Raw genomic sequence first — 20,236 nt, 5'->3', positions numbered from 1 at the left:
TTATGCTAGATATGTGGAGAAATTTCACAAACAACGTGATCAACAAGGGAGCGTACCGGCCTGGCTAAGTCACAAATAGAAGAGGAAAATGATTTGCTCGATCAAAGATGAGTGCAGGATAGAGTGGCGGGCCCAGAGCGAGATCACCCTAGTCTTTAGTAGATTTTATCACCAGTTATATGGCACAACTCAGAAGGCTGCGCAAGGGACATAGAGGATGCCCTGGCGTAGATTAGGCTGTCCCATTTGGAACAAGGGCCGGTCAAGGTGCTTGACGTTCCACCTACTGAAGATGAATTGAGGGCGGTCATACTCTTGCTGCCTTTGGGTAAAACGTTGGGGACAGGCGGCCTCCCGGGGCAATTTTACAAAAGGTATGTGAATGAGCTCGCGCCCACACTCTTGCAGATGTTAGAGAAGGCATTTGAGGTGTGTCGGCTACTTGCTAGCCTGAGGAAGTCCCTCATACTGCCGATTCATAAGCCCAATAAGCCTCTGATGGAGTGCGGCTCCTATAGACCGCTCCCAATGATCAACCAGGATTGCAAGATCCTCACAACGCTCCTGGCGAACCACCTATGGAATGAGGTAGGAGTCTTCATACACCCTGACCACATGGGGCCTGTCCCGGCCAGAAACATGGCTTGGAACTTGCGTTGGTTGCACCACATAATAGAAAGGACTATTAGCATAGAGTTAGATTATGCTGTGGCTTCGCTCAACGCGATTAAAGTGTTTGACTCCCTACAGTGGGACTGGCTGTGCATTGTCTTGCAGCGTTTCCGGTGGGCCAGTGATTTTTGCAGTGGATAAAACTGATATATGCAGGCCCGACGGCCCAATTACGGACTGGGAGACAGGTCTCAGATGAGTAGAATTTATGCAAGGGAACCAAGCAGGGGTGTCTGCTTTCTCCCATGTTGTTTATCCTGGCCCTGCAGCCCCTTGTGATGCTTGCCCGAGCATACTTTGCAGACACAGGCACACCAGGGTCCCGCAGGCACGTGGTCTTGCTTTATGCTGACATGTTGCTCTATGTACAAAACCCAGAGACCAATTTATTAAACATTCTAGAGGTTCTGAAGGGCTTTGCAAGGCTTTGAGGCATAACTATAAGTAAAGATATGTTGAGGATGTTCCCCCTGGTGGGTCTTGTTGGAGTGGAGCAACAGTGTCTGCCGAACTTGGAGCTACAGTGGGCCGTGGACACTTTCCGGTACCTAGGAGAAAAAGTATATCATGAAACCAAGAAGGAGCACAAAATGAACACAGTAAAGAGCATACTATGGGATTGAGAAATCTATGGAGCTTTGGAAGAAGCTGCACCTGTCGATGATGGATAGAGCGGTGCTCCTCATGATAGTGGTGTTGCTGCATCTACTGTACCACTTTGTGATACCCTATGTGAGGAACCTGAAGGTGCCTCCCCTGCCAGTCCCCAGGGATCTGCCATCCAGGTGGCCAGGACACGGCCATTGCTTTTTGATCCAGTTCCTGGGGGTGGACCAGTGTGGGAGGATTACCTGGATGGGGGATCCCTGGGGAGTGGAAGAGGGACACCGCAGGGTGAGTTGGGGGATCCCCTTCCCTACTACACCTTTTCCCCATCCTACTAGGTAGGATACCTAGGAACTCAACCCCCCACTTTCCCCGACACAAACACTTTCTCGCGGACAGTTCACCATGAGTGACAACGGACTAACCCAAGAGCCGTATACCTGACATGTCGCAACACCATTGACAGGCAAGGTCAGGCAATCACAGATTATTACACACACCTGACTTCCATTACACTTTTCCACACGGATAAAAGGCGAAGCATGAAAGCACACTCTGGGCGAGGCAAACCACACGAGGAACCAGCAGTTCCAAGACGGCAGTTTAATACAAGAAGAAAGACGGCGAGACCAGAGAGAGTCGCAAGGAGGGAAGTACTTGTGACCTCTAAAACCTGTTAATTTTGTGAGCCTTGGAAAGTAAGAAACCGAAGACCAGGAACTAGGGCTGATCAAACCTGCACAGTGTGTCGGAGCGATTGCCAATGTGGTACTGTCCTTAGTTCCTACAACAAAACAGCGTCAGAAAAGACAGCATAGCCGGTGAGACGGAGAGACTGATACCAAACCAGCATGTGTTTTGAACAAAGGTTGCAAGCAGCAACATTGTACAAAGAGAACAGTGAGTGAGGCTTTTGCAAAGAGTGCTGCAGATATAATTGGAACCAAAGATATAACTGAACTTTGGGAGGCAACCCAAGATATCATACACAGAGTGGTCAGGTGCCACTTTGGCGCTCATTCGAAGGTCTCTGTTAGGTAGCCAACTGATGCTGAGTGTGAGAAAAAGCAACACTGATATCGAAGTGGCCATGCAACGGGTATTGCTAAATCCTGTGCAAATTCGAAAGTCTTCGATAGTTTAAAGTACATCACAATTGGTCCGAGCCCGGCTGAGTGAGACTAATCGAGTGAATGAAAGGGATCTAAGCCCGTCTGAGGTGGATCCGGGGAGAAAAGTTTATATGAGCATAGTTTGAAAGGGATCTGAGCCCGGCTGAGGGGGATCCAGCGTGAATACCCAACTTGAAATATTAATAAAAAGGAAAATAACGTTTATGTATTGTTCTGTGTTTACCAGGCCCCCTGAGTCAAGAAACTTGCAAGAATCAAAGAGACTTGGACACAGGAGGTCTTGAACTGTGAAAATAGAACTGTATCCTCATTCCGCAGAAGCCAGAGTGTGTGCTTTGCTCGAGTGAGACGCCTTGTCCCATGCTTAAAACGTGGGGAAGGGAGGCCAACGGCCCGAATATCCTGACATAATTTTGTGAACACTTTTCTTTTTCATGAACATCACCCCACACTATTTGTAAATTAGTACTTGAGTGTATGACTACCTGGAGGAGAAGCTCTCTGCCTGTGTCTGGAAGGATATCGCCACGGTGACGGAGGGGCTGCAGACGTCGCGTGTTGTTCTATCAAAAGACCTGAGGCAAGTTAATACTAGACTGGGAGATGCTGAAGAATCCATCCACTCCCTCCAGGAGGACGTTATTCATTTGCAAGGGGAACTAGCTGGAGCCAAGCAGGGCACTGAGGATCTAATCTCCACTTTTGGGGATCTAGAGAATCAGCACAGGTGCAGATCTGAAGGCGTGGGTCCTCCATTTCCTCAAGGATACCTTCCTCAACGTCTCCGTGGATCCCATTATACTGGATAGAGAGCACAGGGTGGGTCCCCTTTGAAAGGGTCCACGTGGACAGCCTAGGGACATTTTAATGAAATTCCATGCCTTCACTAGTAAGGAAGAGACCCTGCAGGCCTATAAATCAATGGGGGAGATATCCTATAGCAAGCACAAACTCCTCATTTTTCAGGACCTCACCGCCCTTACACTCCAGAACCCCCTGGTGTTTCAACCAGTGACTGGGAAGCTCAGACAAGAGCAGGTCCCATACCGGTGGACATTCCCCTTGCGTCTACTATTTACATGGTAGGGGAAGCAATGGCGCTGCAAGACGCCGGACGAGTCGGGCGAAGATCCTGGGAATGTCACTTGAGCACTCAACAGAGAAAGACACTGAGAGAAAATGGAGGTGAGTGAGGGGCAGGAGCCTGAAGGAGAAGGCGGGGTCTGCCCAAAGCACCCCATGGTGACTAGCAGTGTGTGGTGTAGAGTCCTCAGAATTGCTTCTTCCTTGAAGCCTTGGCATACATGAGTGGCTGTGTGCCAGATGCTATTTTGATTGGTTGGGGGTGTGGTTAATGGTTGTAGTTGTAGTTGTTTTGTTACCTGTGGGGATTTTCGGTAATTTCAGCCTGGGGGGAGGCGCTATGGGGGTGCTATTTCTAGCCTATTTGCAATGAGGAAAAAGGGGCAGCTGGTAGATCTTCAATTACTGTTCCAGGTGGGTTGGAGTTGAGATGTTTGTCCCATAATGTCAGGGGACAGAACTATCCCAGGAATCAGAGCTACATAGACCGAGGCATTCGCAGGTGGCTGTCACGTTCCTTCAGGAGATGCATCTGCACAGGGTTGATGTGGGCAGGCTACACTCAAAGGATTTACTACATACCGCCTCAAATAAAAGAGAGTGGACATCCTTATAGGGAAGCAGATCCTGTTTTAGGCTCAGGGGACCAAATACGACATCAAAGAGAGATATCGTTTTGCGACAGGCCTTCTGGGCGGTATCCAGGTTATGCTTGGTGTGGTGTAGGGCCCAAAAGTGGCTTCCTGTGCGGGGTATTGGGGGAATTGTTGGTGTTCTCTAAGGGCCATATTATTCTTGGGGGGGTGATTTTAACTTGCTCTTTGACCCCAATTGAGATGAGTCTAAACAGGACTATTGGCGATATGTGCATCCCTCTGCCACTCTCCTTAAGCAGCTATCAGATTCTTGCATGGTCGATGTGTGGCGTCGCATGCACCCAGAGGAGAGGGACTACACTTTTTCTTCTCACTCCCATCGTATATACTCCAGAATAGACTACTTCTGGGTGGGGGGGGGGGGTTGATCTCCAAGTAAGTAGCATCGATATAGGTTCCATCGACTTCTCAGACCATGCACTTATCACCATGAGTCTCAGTATTCCCCGAGTGAGGCAGGTCATAAGTGTTGGAAACTCAATCACACTCTCCTCAATGACCCTTAATTGAGAAAGGAGGTTAGGGGAGCGATAGCTGAGTTCTTTCAGACTAACCCGGTGGGACAGGTCGCAGAGGTGACTCAACGGGACACATTGAAGGCATACATAAGTGGGGGGTGCATTTCCAAAGCAGCAGAGATAAATCGACTTAGACGGGAGAAAACCCATCTATTGGGGGAAGAAGTGAAGAGTGGAGAGGTGGAATCAGGGGAAACAGGGTCTCATAATCGAAGCATCAAGGGTGGAGTTTAGGATCTTGTGAGCTAAGCAAAGATTGAAGTAGGGAAGAGAGCCGGTAAGATCCTGGCATGGAAGTTCAAGCAGAAGGTTGCATCGGGGGGATAGCTGGTATTAGGGATGGGGAGGGCAAGCTGTTGAGTAACAATAGTGTCCTGCGGGGGGAGTTTGACACCTTTTACAGTAAATTGTATACCTCAGGCCAACCAGACCAGGCTGCTATAGGGAGGTTTCTGAATCAGTGTCCTTTGGCCTGACTGGCTGCCGAGCAGCAAGAGTCAGGCCAGAGGAGTGTATTTATGGTATTCCCTTTAGGGGCGAGGCACATAAAATCGCACTCTATGTGGATGATGTGCTTCTGACCCTGACGAGGGCTGAGGCCTCGGTCCCCAAGCTGATGGATGCCTTCTGTCCGGTATCAGGGTTTATGGTAAACCTTAGTAAAAGTGAGGCTTTGAAAATCTCCTGTGGGGCGGAGGCTTTGAACACTCTGAAGCAGACAGCTCCGTTCTCGTGGGCGGCTGAGAAACTTAAATATCTGGGGATTTATCTCACGTCTCGCTGTAATGGCTGGTTCCGAGCCAACCTCCCTGCTCTGTTTGAGACCATTAAAGCGGACCTGCACTCTTGGGGGATGAGGGCCATCTTGTGGCTTGTGAGGGTTGCAGCTACCAAGATGAATATTCTACCGAGGCTGCTGTACCACTTTCAGGCACTTCCGGTTAATTTCCCACCCCATTCACTGGCTATGCTGCAAAAGGAAATTATGGGTATGTCTGGGTGGGGGTCAGGGAACCCGCATCTCAAAGCCATGCTCTATAGGCCCAGGGATTCGGGGGATATGGCACTACCAGACATATTGAGATATTACTGGGTAGCTCAATTATGGGTGATTCAGGACTGGATCAACCCTTCCTCTACTAAAATGTGGTGTCGCCTGGAAGAGGACGTGGCGGGCAAGGCACTCCGATACCTCCCATGGGTGCCTGAGGGTGACAGGCCTCTGAGTGTCTACGAGTTACCATCTACTGGGGTAACCATGCGAGCGTGGGACTCTGTGAATGTGTGTTTGGGACTCTCCTGCTTCCCCTCCCCTCTATCCCTTATTCATTTTAATCTTGGCTTTCAACCAAACTATGATGGAATGGCCTTCTACAGGTGGAGAGCGGGAGGATATAATTCTTAGGGCACCTATTTGACCACGGCCCGATTTGCTCCTTTGCATCCTGCCAGGACACCTTTGGGGTGAAGGAGGAAGACAGGTTTCAATATTGGCAGCTTTGGCACTGGACAATGCAGCCACAGGCAGGAAGCCACCAGGGGTCTTAGCAATTTCGAGAAACTAGTCTTCTCGTTGACTACCTCCAGAGGTGTCATGTCTAGTCTTTACTCCTGCCTGGGCGGAGACGACAGGGTTTCTCTCCTGTCCTATGTAGATGCATGGTGTAAGGACCTGGGATGTGTTCTTCCCCCGAGGACCGGAGGGGGGCGTGGAGGGGTCTTAGGAGGGCAAACAGAATGGCCGGTACTCAGAGGGTGGGTTCAAGTCCCTGGTAAGAGGTTATTTAACGCTGGATAGGATGTGGCACATGGGGAACGAGAGTCTGGGTGGGTGGTGTTGGAGTGGGATGTGGAGAGGTGGGTACGTATATACATATATGGTGGCATTGTCTTAAACTCGCTGATACTGGTCTGCGGTGATGACTTCAATTAACTACATTATGGGGATCTCATTACCGCTGGAACCGAGGGTTTGCCTCCTCTGGGTTCTCGCCTGTGGGGAGCGCACACAGTGCCGATTTCCAATGCTGGAAATTGGTGCATGCGAAGCTCCTTGCTGCAAAGGCCACTATAGCATCTTTTTGGAAGTCTGCAACATGCCATGTGTGGGAGATTGGTGGTCACGTTTGTGGTCCATAATGGCCTCTGAAAGGTGGTCTATCATGATGGGAATGAGGTTTAGGCCTTCTTTCAGAAATGGGAAATCTTTTGACATATGCTTGTGCTCACAACAGAGACTCTACGTGCCCTGCGATTGGACTCTTGGAATGCCCCTAGGGGCGGGAGTGTACGAACGACTTGAGCAACTGCTGGTCTCCCTTTTCCTATTGCTTACACTGCATTTGCCTCTGGCGGCTGAAAGTTGGACTCAATGCATCCCTGTTGTTCTGTTGTGGGTGGGGGGGTTGTATTGCTATGTACCTGAATCGGTTATCTTTGCCAATGCATCCTGCTTTGGTGAGGTCTCAATGTAGCCGAACCTTGAGCGTAATGCTGTCTGCTTTTTTGTTAAAATGCTAATAAAAATGATTTCAACCCAAAATAATGAAGGATATAATGTGAATCTGCGTTAAAACATTGGGTTTGATTGGGGAAATGACGCAATTTTTTATTTAAACTGCACACATGATGTCTGATTTGCTGTAATGTCTCTTGTGTTTCTTTCTGTAGTGTTGAAAAAACCAATAAACAGAACTTTCCAAAAAAAGGCCATATAACCCCCAAATTGCTTACTGCTCAGATATTTAATAACATAAATAACCACAAAGCATCTCCACCGAAAAGAGACCTACCAGAGTAGAGACCGACCAGAATACCAAGCTCGAAAAAGACAGTATCCTTTTCGACCAGCTTCACCAACACAAGTTATAACCTGCGCACAACGCTTTAAACAAGTAACTCTCCCCTACTTTTGCCCATCAGCCATCTCACAACCATCATAAAATGGAAACCTGCACGGGACCAAATCCACACACTAATTGATAACAACACAACAAAAACCTACACTCAAAGGTCAACAGTGGACATACACCAGTACTTCTCAGTCTAGCAATAAAACTCTGAAGAAAGTAGTCTTTATTGGTAAAAAATCCCCTCCCATTCCAGCAACTAACCGACTCACCTTTCCATCTCCTTGCACCGTTATGTTACACATACATGCAACTATGTACACAGCAGCTTTGTGCCTTTTAATAGAACATTAATTCAATGGAACAGTGCCAAAGCTCACATCTTTGCCCAGAAGGGTCTTCCAATAAATTGTTGGATTTCACTCAGAAAATAAAACACACTACCACAAACTATGTAAGACCTTAGCAAAACTCAGTACTCTGGTACTTCTGGCCTGAACTCATAAGAAATTGCGGTGTTACATCTAACTCCCCCTCTACCCCACAAATACCCCTAGCCCCTTGTTGTTTCTTGCAGAGCCACACACAAGGCTGCAAAAAAGTTAGATATGCCCTATACAAGGCCACATTACATTATATTACATCATAGGCCAAGAGTACTGCCTTCACATGTTAGTACAGTCTCATATAGCCAATTATTATTATTACAACTTTAAGCCACTTACAGCCTTACATGTCTGGTCTAGTTATCATTTGGTAAAGATGGCCTCAGATGCAGCAATAAGTCCACCATCATACAACCACATGCACAGGTACTATCATCATTTGCAAATTATAGGTCGATATAGTGATCATGTGCAATACATGGGTGTTGCTATCATGTCACGGTCAGTCTCGAGGCTCATAAGTCGGGTAAAACCTCATATGTCTGGTATTTTCATTGCATGCTAAAAACAGTCTTGTATGCGCAGATACTGCATTCATATGTTGACTTTAGTCTCAGTTGCCTCATTACTATCTTTCAAAAGGTAAAGCCTCATAGGCCATATATAGTTATATTCAAATTACATCTACGCAGTACCATCAACTGCCATCACATGCCAAGTGCAGCCTCAAATGCCAAAGTACTGACATCTCATGGTAAGTATATCCTTGAATGTCAGATGCTATCAAATGCATGGTACAGACTGAAGGAAGAGACTGACCAAGTGGTGCTAAAGTAGTTGCTATAGACTTTTATTAAATGAAAAACCAAACCTATCTATCACTAATGCCAAGGGGATTTCCCTACCTAAAGTAAAGAAACTCGAGTGCTTGTCAGGGCGTCTGTGTCAGAATAAACAAAAAAAGTCCAGCTACTGTTTGTAATTCAGGAGAATGACTCCCTTTACCTGAATGCAAAGCATCAAAACGCCTCTCGAGTTGTCCAAAATAAAAGTTCCATAAAAGTTCGGGTTCGCTGTAACCCAACAGAAAATGAAATAATCACAAAATTCTTGTGGGGCTGGGAGAATGACTCCCTTTTCCTAGCTAGTTCACCAATGTCTTTAAAAAACACACAATTGGGTGCCTAAAGTTCGTCCCAGGGATGAATTTAAAAACACAATAATGGAACAATACCCTTAATTAGTGAACTATAGCAATATTATTCACGTGATTCCCGAAGAGCCCTTGCCAGAGAACCGATGCGGAAGAGAAGCAGGAGGTGCCCTTAAGTACAGGATGCGTACAAAGAAGAAGGATAGGATGAATTTCTAGCTTCCTCTACCTACTATGCCCCTAGTACTAGAATGCGCTGATGTGCCGCTTATCTAAAAGGAGACAGGATACGAATGGAATTATTTACCACATTTCTAGTATGCACCTGAAAACAAATAATGTTTAGAGGCAAGAGCAATCTCCTGTTGGCAAAATCTAGTCAAACACGCTACGTTGAACATACAGCGTGTGACGTGACTAGCAGTAATAAAAAACAGGGGTAGAAGAAACACACACTAGGTCAGTCTACTCACGATAAAGATACAATTTTAATGACCTGTAGATCTAATCTAATGTGTGTAGATGTCAATAAAAGATAATCAGATTTATCGATTTTATAAAACAGGTTATGCGAAAACGGGTTATGCGATAACCCAACTTCTATATGTGAACCATTAAATTGTTCACATTTAGTGTTTCAATCATGAAGCCATGGAAGACAAAGAAGGCTTGGATACACTTACGGGGGTGCCTGATTTCAGTGGTATTTAAGTGAATTTACCCACTTTCTTTAGGACAGTCTTCGTGTCATTCCGAATGTCATTCCATCTGTTATGATGATCCTGATGCAGCATCTGATTATCTTTTACTGACATATACACACATTAGATTAGAACTACAGGTCATTCAAATTGTATCTTTACCGCGAGTAAACTGACCTAGTGTGTGATTTTGCTACCCTTGATTTTTATTACTGCTAGTCACGTCACATGCTGCATGTTCAACATAGCGTGTTTGACTACATTTTGCCAACAGGAGATTGCTCTAGCCTCCAAACATTATTTGTTTTCAGGTGCATACTAGAAATGTGGTAAATAATTCTATTCCGTATCCTGTCTACTTTTAGTTAAGCGGCACATCAGCACATTCTAGTACTAGAGGAATAGTAGGTGGGAGTAGATAGAACTTCATCCTATCCTTCTGTCTTCTTTGTATGCATTCTGTACATAAGTGCACCTCCTGCTTCTCTTCCGCATCAGTTCTCTGACGAGGGCTCTTCTGGAATCACGGGACTAATGTTGCTATTATTCAACTAATTAGGGGTATTGTTCCATTATTGTGTCACCAATGTCTTTCACAGATCTTAATAAGGTGTGCACTTCCCTTATGGAGGTTTTCACAATCTCTGGGTTTTGCGCACCTCTTGCTCCGCCCCCACTGGGACGATGAAGCCATTCCTGGAGTCCCTCTTGGCTTTCCCATATCAGCCTTTTGTGGAATTGACCTGGGAACTGTATCACCAAATGGTTAACAGTTTTCTCTATTCCCATTACCTTCTCCCGAAGAACTCTTCATCGGTTCGCTCTTCCTACTTCAATTTCTTCCTTTAGTAGTCCTCTGTGTCTCGCTTCTCTCCAACTCGAGTTGCTGTGGACCGCCTCGGGGTAGCTGCCGGACTACTTGTTTGCACCGTGAAAGGTTACGAATCCTTCACGGTCCTTCTCCCTCTCCTGATAGTCATCTAGGCGGTTCTGCCATAGCCTACCATAGGTGGTCTCTTCACCATTGTCGGACCAGACTGTCCACCATCTACAGGTCATCCCACTACCTCTCAGTCTCTGCAGGTTTATCACGCTGGTTCCCAACCTACTCGCAAGACACTTCTCAGGCATCCCGTTTACCTCTTCTGAGTCTTGGAGTTGAGCCTCGTTACAGTCTCCCGAAGGCCTGCATCAGCTTTCCTGGTTTTAATGCAGCCTCCTCAGTCACCTGGCTCTTCTTCTGGTTGTATCACAGCTTCCAGCATGTCAGAATCGCATTGGGTCATCGACAGACAGGTCAGGGGATGACAAAGAACATAGTTCTTCTATGCTGTTCAGTTTAAGTAGCGGGGACGGACCCAGCGTAACGTCCGTCCACTTAACAGCAGCGGTTCTAGCCTTCGTCCCGCTCAAATGTAGTGTTTTTTAGCACTTATTCGTCTCAGTACCTATGCCATCAGGAGGGTTCGATGTTTTACAATAATACATGGTTTCGGAGGTGATCTTATGTTGATAAGATTTGGGCATTATCGTCAGCCTATGTGGTGGGGTTTTACAGGGGCTGTGCCTCCCAATTACGCCCTTTTATCCAGGAGCAGAGTTCCTCTCCATGAGATCCTCCGGCATGTTACCACCCCTAGGGAGACTATTGGTTAGCACCTGGAAACACTTGTGTATAGCTGCCATATAAATGTACACTAAACACATAAAACAAAATATTGGTTAGCGTCCTCACCTCAAAAGACTCAAGGAAAAGGGCTCTCCCCTGGGGAGAAGTGACGCCATCTGAAGGATCGTCACAGGCCCAGGTGGTGCCATCACAGATTAAGTGCAGCTTTGAATGTCCAGGTGCAATTATCATATACTCAGACACAACCATCTCACACCTCCCCTGAGCCAAATAAAATGGTACTTTGGCAAAGAATTCTGTACTGGGCACCCAAGGCTGAGCCTGGGCATATATAACTGAGAGCCATATATTCCAAGCACAGCCTTATACATTTATTTATGTAGTTTTATAAAGCATGAACTAGGCCCTAATGGGTGTCAGAGCACTGTATAAGACAGGTTAGAGATATGCATACATCTGTAAGGATTCCTAAGCAAGTAGGACAGATTCGTTAAACGTTGATGCAGCAGTTAATAGAACTGGAAAAGGTTGACGATGTATAGGTCAACCGCAGGAGGTGAGGGGCATTTAGGGGAGGGGAAGAGAGTTGAGAGAGGCTAAAGGCAGGATGTGCTTGCTAGCTGTGAGGTCATAAGCGTGCAGTGGAAGGGAAGCCACTAAGCAAGGAGATACAATGTGAGCAAGCTGAAAGCATTTGGTGGATGAGAGACGTGTTCAAAGTGAGAAGGATGTAGGAGAGGTGGGGATAGAGTGGAAGCATGATATTAGAGAAGCCAACAGCATATGGAGTGAAAATAATATGGAGCGATGAGGAAAGAAGTGAAAGCAGGAGGAGAAACATGTCTGCGAGTAAGAGTGGAACAGAAGGAATATGGGAATGCCAAGCAGACTATGGGAAGGAAATCGGTGATACAAATGCAAGGTAGGGTAAAATGTGTGCAATTCAGTAAGGAGGAAGTACACAGAAGCACTAACAGTGAAGCTGTCACCATTATGTGGAGGGTTAAGAGGTCAAGTGAGGACTGTCACAGTCTGCGGGATCAACAGATGACTCTACGCCAGATCGCCAGATGTCAAGTTACAAGGGTCTTTCTTATAACACCACAATGCTAAGGGATTGTCATTAGGCATAGCTGACGTCAAATGGGAGAATAAAACAATAAAAATATCTTCCATCGAGGACTTTAGTTCTCAGTCCTTCTCTCTCCCTTAGGTTCTGCCCTCTTGGCGGCATCAAGAGATGCTCATAGTCTCTGGGGTTGTAAGTGCCCTGCACTTCTTTCTTGACTTGGATGTCTTTCTTGTCTACGTCTCATCCAAGATACCTTTGGCACCACCACCTCTGAGCTTGGATAGGGCCAGTCATATGTCTCTTAAAGGGCCAAGAGGTTGTTGTGCTTGACCCCTTTTTGCATTCCTGTAGGCCATCCTGGCCTCAGCCGCGTTCACTAAAGCAGGAGCACCTTCAGAAATCCACCTCCCGGCCAACCCTCACTATTTCCTGCATCTCCTTTATGTTCCCCACTACTCTCCCCATTTTCATTCTTATTGCCTTTTCTCCTTGACATTCCACCACAATCTAGTCTCTTTCCATTCCCCTCTGGACTGCTCATTTATGTTCTCTTTCTCGCACCCTTTATTCTATTTTCCTTCTGTATATCAATAGTCTTCTTTTCCACGCCTCCTTTCTCTAATGAGCTACTCGTCATCACTGCACTCCTCATTGGCTTCCCTGTCACCTCATCTCTCCTCCTTTTTACTGTTTTTCTCTTCACTTCCCCTCCACTCCTCCTCTATCATCTCCTCCTGTTCTCCTTTATGCTACCCTGTCACCTCTCACCTCACCTGTCCTCCACTCAGTGATGCTGTCTCCAACTCCTCTGCTACACTATCCGCTGTTCCTCGCTACTCCTCTGTCAACTCTTACACTCCTACTCTCAATGATGTTCACTTCACCTCCTTTCCTCTTCTATACTAATCTGGCACCCCCTTCTCTCCTCTATCTGGCTCTCCCCTTCTCCTTTCTGCTTTTCTACTCACTGCTCCAACAGTTTTTCAACTCCCAACTCCCCTCATGAGTGTTTGCCTCCTTTTATAGTTGAATGAGTTCACCCATTGACTTGATAATTGGTTCTTTAACTGCGGCTGGCCGTTTCTCATGTGCAAGGTTCCTGGTTGACCATCTTGCGATGGAGCTATCAAAATCTCAACTGCACTTGTTTGAAATTCCCACATTAGCATGGGACAACAGCCCAAGAGCAACTGCATCATTTATTGCAGTTCACAGGGGCATGGGCCCTTGCCAGATGATCCTGCTCTGATGTGCAATCCGTGGATGCTTTACTGTTTCTAAGTTCTCAATGATGGTTCACAGGCTCATATACTTAAGACTTGCAGACAGTTGCACGCAAAGCGGGCTTAGTGACTGATGTCACCACTCTACCCAGGTTGAGATGTTCCCATTGTTCAGGTCCGGGTGACATATACAGAGGGTCATGTTTTCCATCAAGAACTGTTCTTGTAATACAAACCTCAGCCCCTTTTGATCGTAGTAGATGCTTAATGTTTGTTGTTGTGACAATAGTGGGGTCTGAACCTTTAGTACCAGTGCCCGCCCCTCATCGAACATAAAATGGTCTTCTTTCCTGCAAGTAGGGAGCCTAATCCAGGCTGGTAAATTAGACTATGGGTGCTCACAAGTAGTGAAACATATGAGGCTAGTGTTTGGACCTCCTGCTTGAACAAATGGGGTTCTATGTTGCACTCTTTCCCTGCCCATAGGCCCTAGGGGGTGCTATTGAGATTTCCAAAACCAAAGGAGTTCCTCAGTTCCATTCTCCTTATTTTAATGCAAGCAACTCCCTCCATCCACCATGACTTGTCTACTAGACCACATTCCTGTGGGGAGACTGTTGCTTAATTTTCCACTGTCTCCTTAAAGTTAAGGTTGATGTTGTCTCATGAGTCATGGGGCAGCATTATTCCAAATCTGTTGACACACTGGAGAGGTAGGGGCATCCTCCATGTATATATTATGTTGCCTACACCGCAGAGCAGGTAATGGCATCCAGCTCTTCGAGACACTCTGGTCCTGATCCATCACCCATTCTGTCTCATGAGACTTTGTCAGATGACCCTAAATGTTACCCTGTTTGTACCTGGTTAGACAAGAGAATGTGTGACAATAGATAAGGACGATGAGTTTATAGAAACCAGAATATGAGAGCAAATAATTAGGTGATAGTTCTAAGGCGGGATAGGGCAAAGAGAGAGGATAATGCAATGTGCCATGCACAGGGGAATTCTTGAACATAATCTCAGTTCTTTCTCATAAGGTGGCAAGGGTGGAGGCACAATGCTGTTCAATTGGCAGAGCGTTCTAGTTTCTTGACTATTGACCAGAAAAGGAATGATTTAAGGTACTATACCTCTTGAAAATAGGCATTTCCAATCAGAGATATTGGTTGTTGCTTATAAGATCTCTGGAACCTTCTCAAATAGGGACTTTGTCTTCAAGGCATTTCAGAGAGTTGTGGCTTAGAGACTTGTATGTGATACAGACTGTCGTGAAGATGTAGTGAGCTTCAAAGGGTATCCAGTAAGGTTTTATTAGAATCGGTGTAATGTTGCTAATACAGCAGCTCCCAAAGATAAGGAATGCAGCTGAATCTTGAATTGCATTGATAAGAGCCACCACAGTTGTGTGGAGACCAGTAGGAACAGCATTACAATAATATAACAGCAAGATACTAGTGCATCCTTTCAGAGGTCACAATCCTCCAAAAACCTGCCTTGTTTTTACAGCTTCTAGCATTTATTCTTGCTTCTTAGAGCGTAACGACATAGATGTTTTCGGTTTATAAGGGAAGTTACATTTATCTCACTCCTCAGCCAAGGAAAACATCTGTCATTAGGGTCTGAAGAGTGTGAAGCAGCTTCCCTGTTCTTAATAAGCAGTCCTTTTCACACTATCACTGACTACTTCATAGGTGTAGAAAAACACTTGAGAAGGTGTGCCTGTAAATACCTGTGTGGTCCTCTAGAAACTACTTAGTGTTTGCAGATCGTCTTGAAAAGGCTACACAGTTGGGATTACAAACCTCATAAAAAATGGACAATGTTTTCTGAAAACACTGCTGATTTTGAGTGATGCTGGAAGTATGTGAGTTAGTACAAAATGCAGCCGTTGAGAATCCATCAAGTTGCATCCAATATTACTAAATACGACCAACATAATGTACTAAATGCAAACTACAGCACTACAGGTTTGGACTACAAATACCACAATCCTACATCCCTGATTATGAAGTCCAGGGCTGACAGAAGTTGTAGTATAAAGCATATGGAGAGTCAAAGGTTGAAGAATCATGTGGAATATGTAAGGAACTCATGGTGGCAACAGTAAAGTCAGACACAAGCGATCACAGTTCTAGGGTGTTTATTGAACTTTATAATGGGTGGGATAAACGCCTAATCTAAACCTAAATCTAAGATGGGAGCAAGCAACGAGCATCAAATAATAATAAGGCAGCCCTAGTGGCAGCTTGTCAAATAAAAAGTGTCTTGCAAAAATAGTGTGGGTAATGTTCACCAGAAAAGAAAGAAGTATTCACAAAATGTCAGGATGGTATGGTTGGGTTGCCCTTGCCCACATTTGAAGCACAAAGCAAGGCAGGGCTCCCGAGCACAGCACACTCCTGGGCCCCGACAGCAAAAGGTTCACAGTTCAGTTCAATGATATCAAAAAGCCCTTCAGAGGCTTAGTCTCTTGCCTTAGAGGGTTTGCTGATTAGAAGTAACAAACAAAAGTTCTCTCAGTGTTCTTGCATCGTGGGCAATTGTTCTTTGCCCCGATTTCACTATAACAACCAAAGAAAAGTTCTATCTGTGATTTTGCACCTTGAGCGATTGCTCTTCGCCCCTAGGATCTCCCTACACCAAGATCAGATTCTCCTTGTAAAAACAGGCCTCCTTCCGTCGGGTTCACTACGGCCTTTCAGATATTTCTCGTAATCTTTAGGAGCTTTAATGTCCGTTAAGACAAACAACAAGGTGATAATCTCGTTGATACCCTGTTCTCAAGTGTATTATTCTTCACCCTTTTTCGTGAAAACGAAAAATAAATGAAAAAATTCTTTGGACGATTGCTCTTCGCCACTGGGATCTCCCTCTGCCGGACTCTGATCCTTCTTGCAAAAACGGGCCTCCCTCCTTTGGGTTCACTATGGCCTTTCTTCAACACAGTTCATGTATTCCTAACACAGCTCATGTATTGCTCAGTTTTATCAGAAAGCAGGGTTTCTTTCTCTTTAGCTTTCTTTCGACATCCCTCTGTCGGGTTCACATTTGCTAATTATCACAGTTCACAATCGTAGTGGAAAGCGGGGTTCCCTTCCCCTATCTTTCCTCTGCCAATGGGTCAGAGGCTTTTGATTGAACAAGGGATTTAATTAACCCTTGTACGACCACTCTGACACCTTATGCCACCATTTCCTAGGTCCTTATGGTTGTTGTAGTTTCAAAAACAGGTCCCGGTCAGAGCCTTTCGAATGGGCACCCACGTGGCGCCAGAGCCCTCTGCACCTGGACATCAACAGAGCTTTCCTTAACGTTCAAACATGCACACAAGTCCTTTCTTCTTGCGTTAAAAATGTTGCTACTCGCAACCTTGGGATTAACACAGTTTGGTTTGATATCAGCTTCCTCCGACTGTGCTTAACCCGTTGGCTTCTTTGTTCTCCGCAGCAAAGGATAGTACCATGGTAGCTAGCCTTCCTCTCCGCCTGCGTTATCTGCGCCTCCATGTACCATTGACATCTGTTGCTCCACACGTCAGCTGTAACTCTGGGTCTTACGATTTCCCTTCTGGGGGCTTCACGGGTCTGAGTTGAAAAGGGCAAGGGCAATTCCCTCTTCGTCGTCCTTCCAGGTCTCACCTCTTTTCTTCTCCCTTTGTACTACCGGTTTGGTGTAGCGGTCTCCTCGTGCGTTCGGCCTTGCGTGAAGTGTGGGTTCGTGCTCCACCTTTTATCCCTGTGGGGAAGGTAAAGGGCCGTCAGGGTTCTGTGGTTATTGTCAATTGCCTGACTTAGCCTGATCCTTGTTTCGGGAGGTAACAGCTTTGGTTTTAGTCCGTTGTCTGTCAAAGTGGGAGAAGATGTTTGTATCAAAAGAGAGGGGTGGTAAACTTTCCAGACATCCAACGGAGTATGGTTTATGGATCGGGGATTATTATCTTAAAATGAACAAGGGGGATTGTGGGAACAGTAATGTTTGGTTAAAGCAGACTGAGAGTCCGGGAAATAATAATCAGAGGGATGGTGAGAAGAATGACTGGGAGTGCTCAAGTAGACAACAGGATGACAGGGATTCAGGGAGATATAGTTTTCCACAGCTGCAGGGTTTGGATAACTAATAGGTTAACCCGATGTGGAGGGGTTGTTGGATTTATGGAAGGGAGACTCATTGGGTGTAAGGGAGGTTGATCTGGAGTAACTTATAAAAATCTCAGAGATTTGGTCCTCCTCATCGTCTTCCCTGGTGTCATACCATGTCTCACCAGGGGTATTTTCCCAAGCACGACCCTGGTTTCCCATACGCAGGTGATCCTCCCCCACCAGTCCACCCCGAGGAACTGGATCCAACAGCGATGGCTGTGTCCTGGCCACCTGGATAAGGGATTCCTGGGTTCTACTCAGGAGAGCATCTGTAGGTTTCTCACACATAACATATGTTGTAGCGCTATTACAAGTGGGATATCAATAGAAAGCGAATATTACCTGGAACTTTTTGTAAGATCTCTTGGAAAAGTTTTATGGCTTTTTCATATTCCTGTTTTCTAAACATAACATCGGCCATCATCTAAAAGAAATAAAAACATTTTCATGAAAATAAGGTTTCACTGGATGGATTTAAACGTCGCACATAGGTTTGATAAAGAAAAATATGATTCTTACGATTCATTTCTAAGTTCTGCCAATTTCCAACATTCTTTAAGTACCCAAGCCCCTAAAACAGGAAGTAGCATAATGGTATGCAGTGATTAGACAGACCTCTTTTTGAAAGTCAGCAGTTTGGTCTACTCAGTTTGGTTGAGTGGAACAAAGACTTTTAAAAAATAGATGGTTTTGTCAAGTTCCACAAACGTATGGCATGTCATTTTGGAGTCTCCACTAAGGCACATACTAGCCTGTGAACTGGACAAAAGGTGGTAATAAGGAAACACATCAGCTGTGAAAGCAAATATGCTGTATACGTTTTGATCTGTGACTATAATCAATGGTACATTGGAAGCACAACTCACAAAGTAAAAGTACACATCTATCAGCACATTAGAGCTATTAAAAACAGAGATTTCTCCTATACTGTAGCTAAATATTTTGGAGAAATCCATGGAGGAGACTTTTCTTCTTTAACTTATTTTGCCATTGACTGTGTCCCTGAGAAGTCACAGGGAAGAAACAGAGAAAGGTGTGTGAGACAGAAAGAAGCTATATATATGATTAACTGTGCTACTAAAATTCCCAAAGAACACAACAAAGATGAAGACCTATATGCACTTATAGGGGAATTGGATGTTTAATATTTGGTTGCAGTTCAATGGGGGTGGTTATAGGTTTGTTCTGGTGCGTCTAAGGAGAACTATTTATACCTTGTATCATTGCACTGTACCTCTGTGCTTTTCATGTGCGGTTTGTGCCTTTTGAATGTTCTGTGTTTATTATATTATTTGTATTAGATATACTATTGCACTTTTGCACATTTTCTGCACAATTACGTCGATTGTAAGAATTGACATTTAACAACAGCTTTTAGGTCGAGCATTCAAGACTTTATTATTGAGAATCTTTTGTTAAAGTATTGTTTGGCAGCTAGACATGGTGTAGAATGAAGATTACCACTGCTAGCTGCGCAGGGAGTATTAATTCTATTAAAGACTAAGAAGGCGAGCATTATGCTTCATCTTCATTTATTTCTACTCTTCAGCAGTTCAACAAAACATATATAAAACCATGAAAAGTGTAGAACAAAACTTTTCTCTTTTCAAAACTACAATATCCATGAGTCTCTGTAGTCCATGCCCTTTCCACCAGTCACAACCCACTTCCTGTGCTTGGGCTCCTCCTCTGCTTTTACTCGCTCTGACAGTCACTCATGTTCTTTAACTAATCCTCGCCAACGGTGCGGAGGGTCTTCTGAACTTTAAACTCAACTGCCGGTGCTCTCCCGGACTCTTGATACCCTCAGCTACGACACTGCCTTCCGCTATTCTTCTGATCTTCCCCTATGAAAACATAATAAGAGATCTTAGGGTGGTGTGTATGTAATGTCCTCACTCATATAATGCATCAACATTTATATACATTACAGTACTCGGGCGGGAATTTAATGCTCGCCTCCTTAGTCTTTAATAGAATGAATACTCCCTGCGCAGCTAGCAGGGGTATTCTTCATTCTATGAAAAGACTGGAGGCGAGCATTATGCTTGTTCAAAGCTTCCCCAGCACCGCACCAGCCAAACCCTCTGCTGGCTTAAAGTAAAACTCTTTAAAAGTATGATCGCTTGACCAGTCTGCTGCTAGCATTATTTCACTCAAAGGCACTCCCGCTCTTGCGGCTGACGATGTCATTGCTCCTCTCACTGAATGAGCTCCATACGTGTCCACATTCACACCTGCTGCCTGCATGACCTCTTTGACCCATCTAGCTATGCTAGCTGATGCCACTGCGTGATAAGGCTTCCTGCGCGCTAATAATAACTGAGTAGTATTTCCTGCTCTATTCTCTGCTGTTCTATTCTCGTATTCTTTAATACACGGTGCAACACACCATTTCAAATTGTTCGGAAA

At 45.3% G+C, this 20,236-nt stretch overlaps 1 protein-coding gene across 2 annotated transcripts in view; it reads right to left on the bottom strand.

Annotated features, from left to right (window-relative positions):
- The window catches only part of TTC21A (tetratricopeptide repeat domain 21A), a 1,029,691-nt gene that overhangs the window by 246,696 nt on the left and 762,759 nt on the right, over positions 1–20,236 (bottom strand). For both annotated transcript variants that reach the window (XM_069647746.1, XM_069647747.1), the window contains exon 22: positions 18,167–18,248. In XM_069647746.1, coding sequence (XP_069503847.1) covers positions 18,167–18,248 — 82 coding nt within the window. The remainder of the gene's footprint in view (positions 1–18,166; positions 18,249–20,236) is intronic.

This window comes from Ambystoma mexicanum, chromosome 2q, assembly GCF_040938575.1.
Source record: "Ambystoma mexicanum isolate Mex_15411 chromosome 2q, UKY_AmexF1_1, whole genome shotgun sequence".
NCBI classification, from domain to species: domain Eukaryota; kingdom Metazoa; phylum Chordata; class Amphibia; order Caudata; family Ambystomatidae; genus Ambystoma; species Ambystoma mexicanum.
Note: the sequence above shows the minus strand (reverse complement) of the source record. Positions and strands in the feature narration are given on the sequence as shown.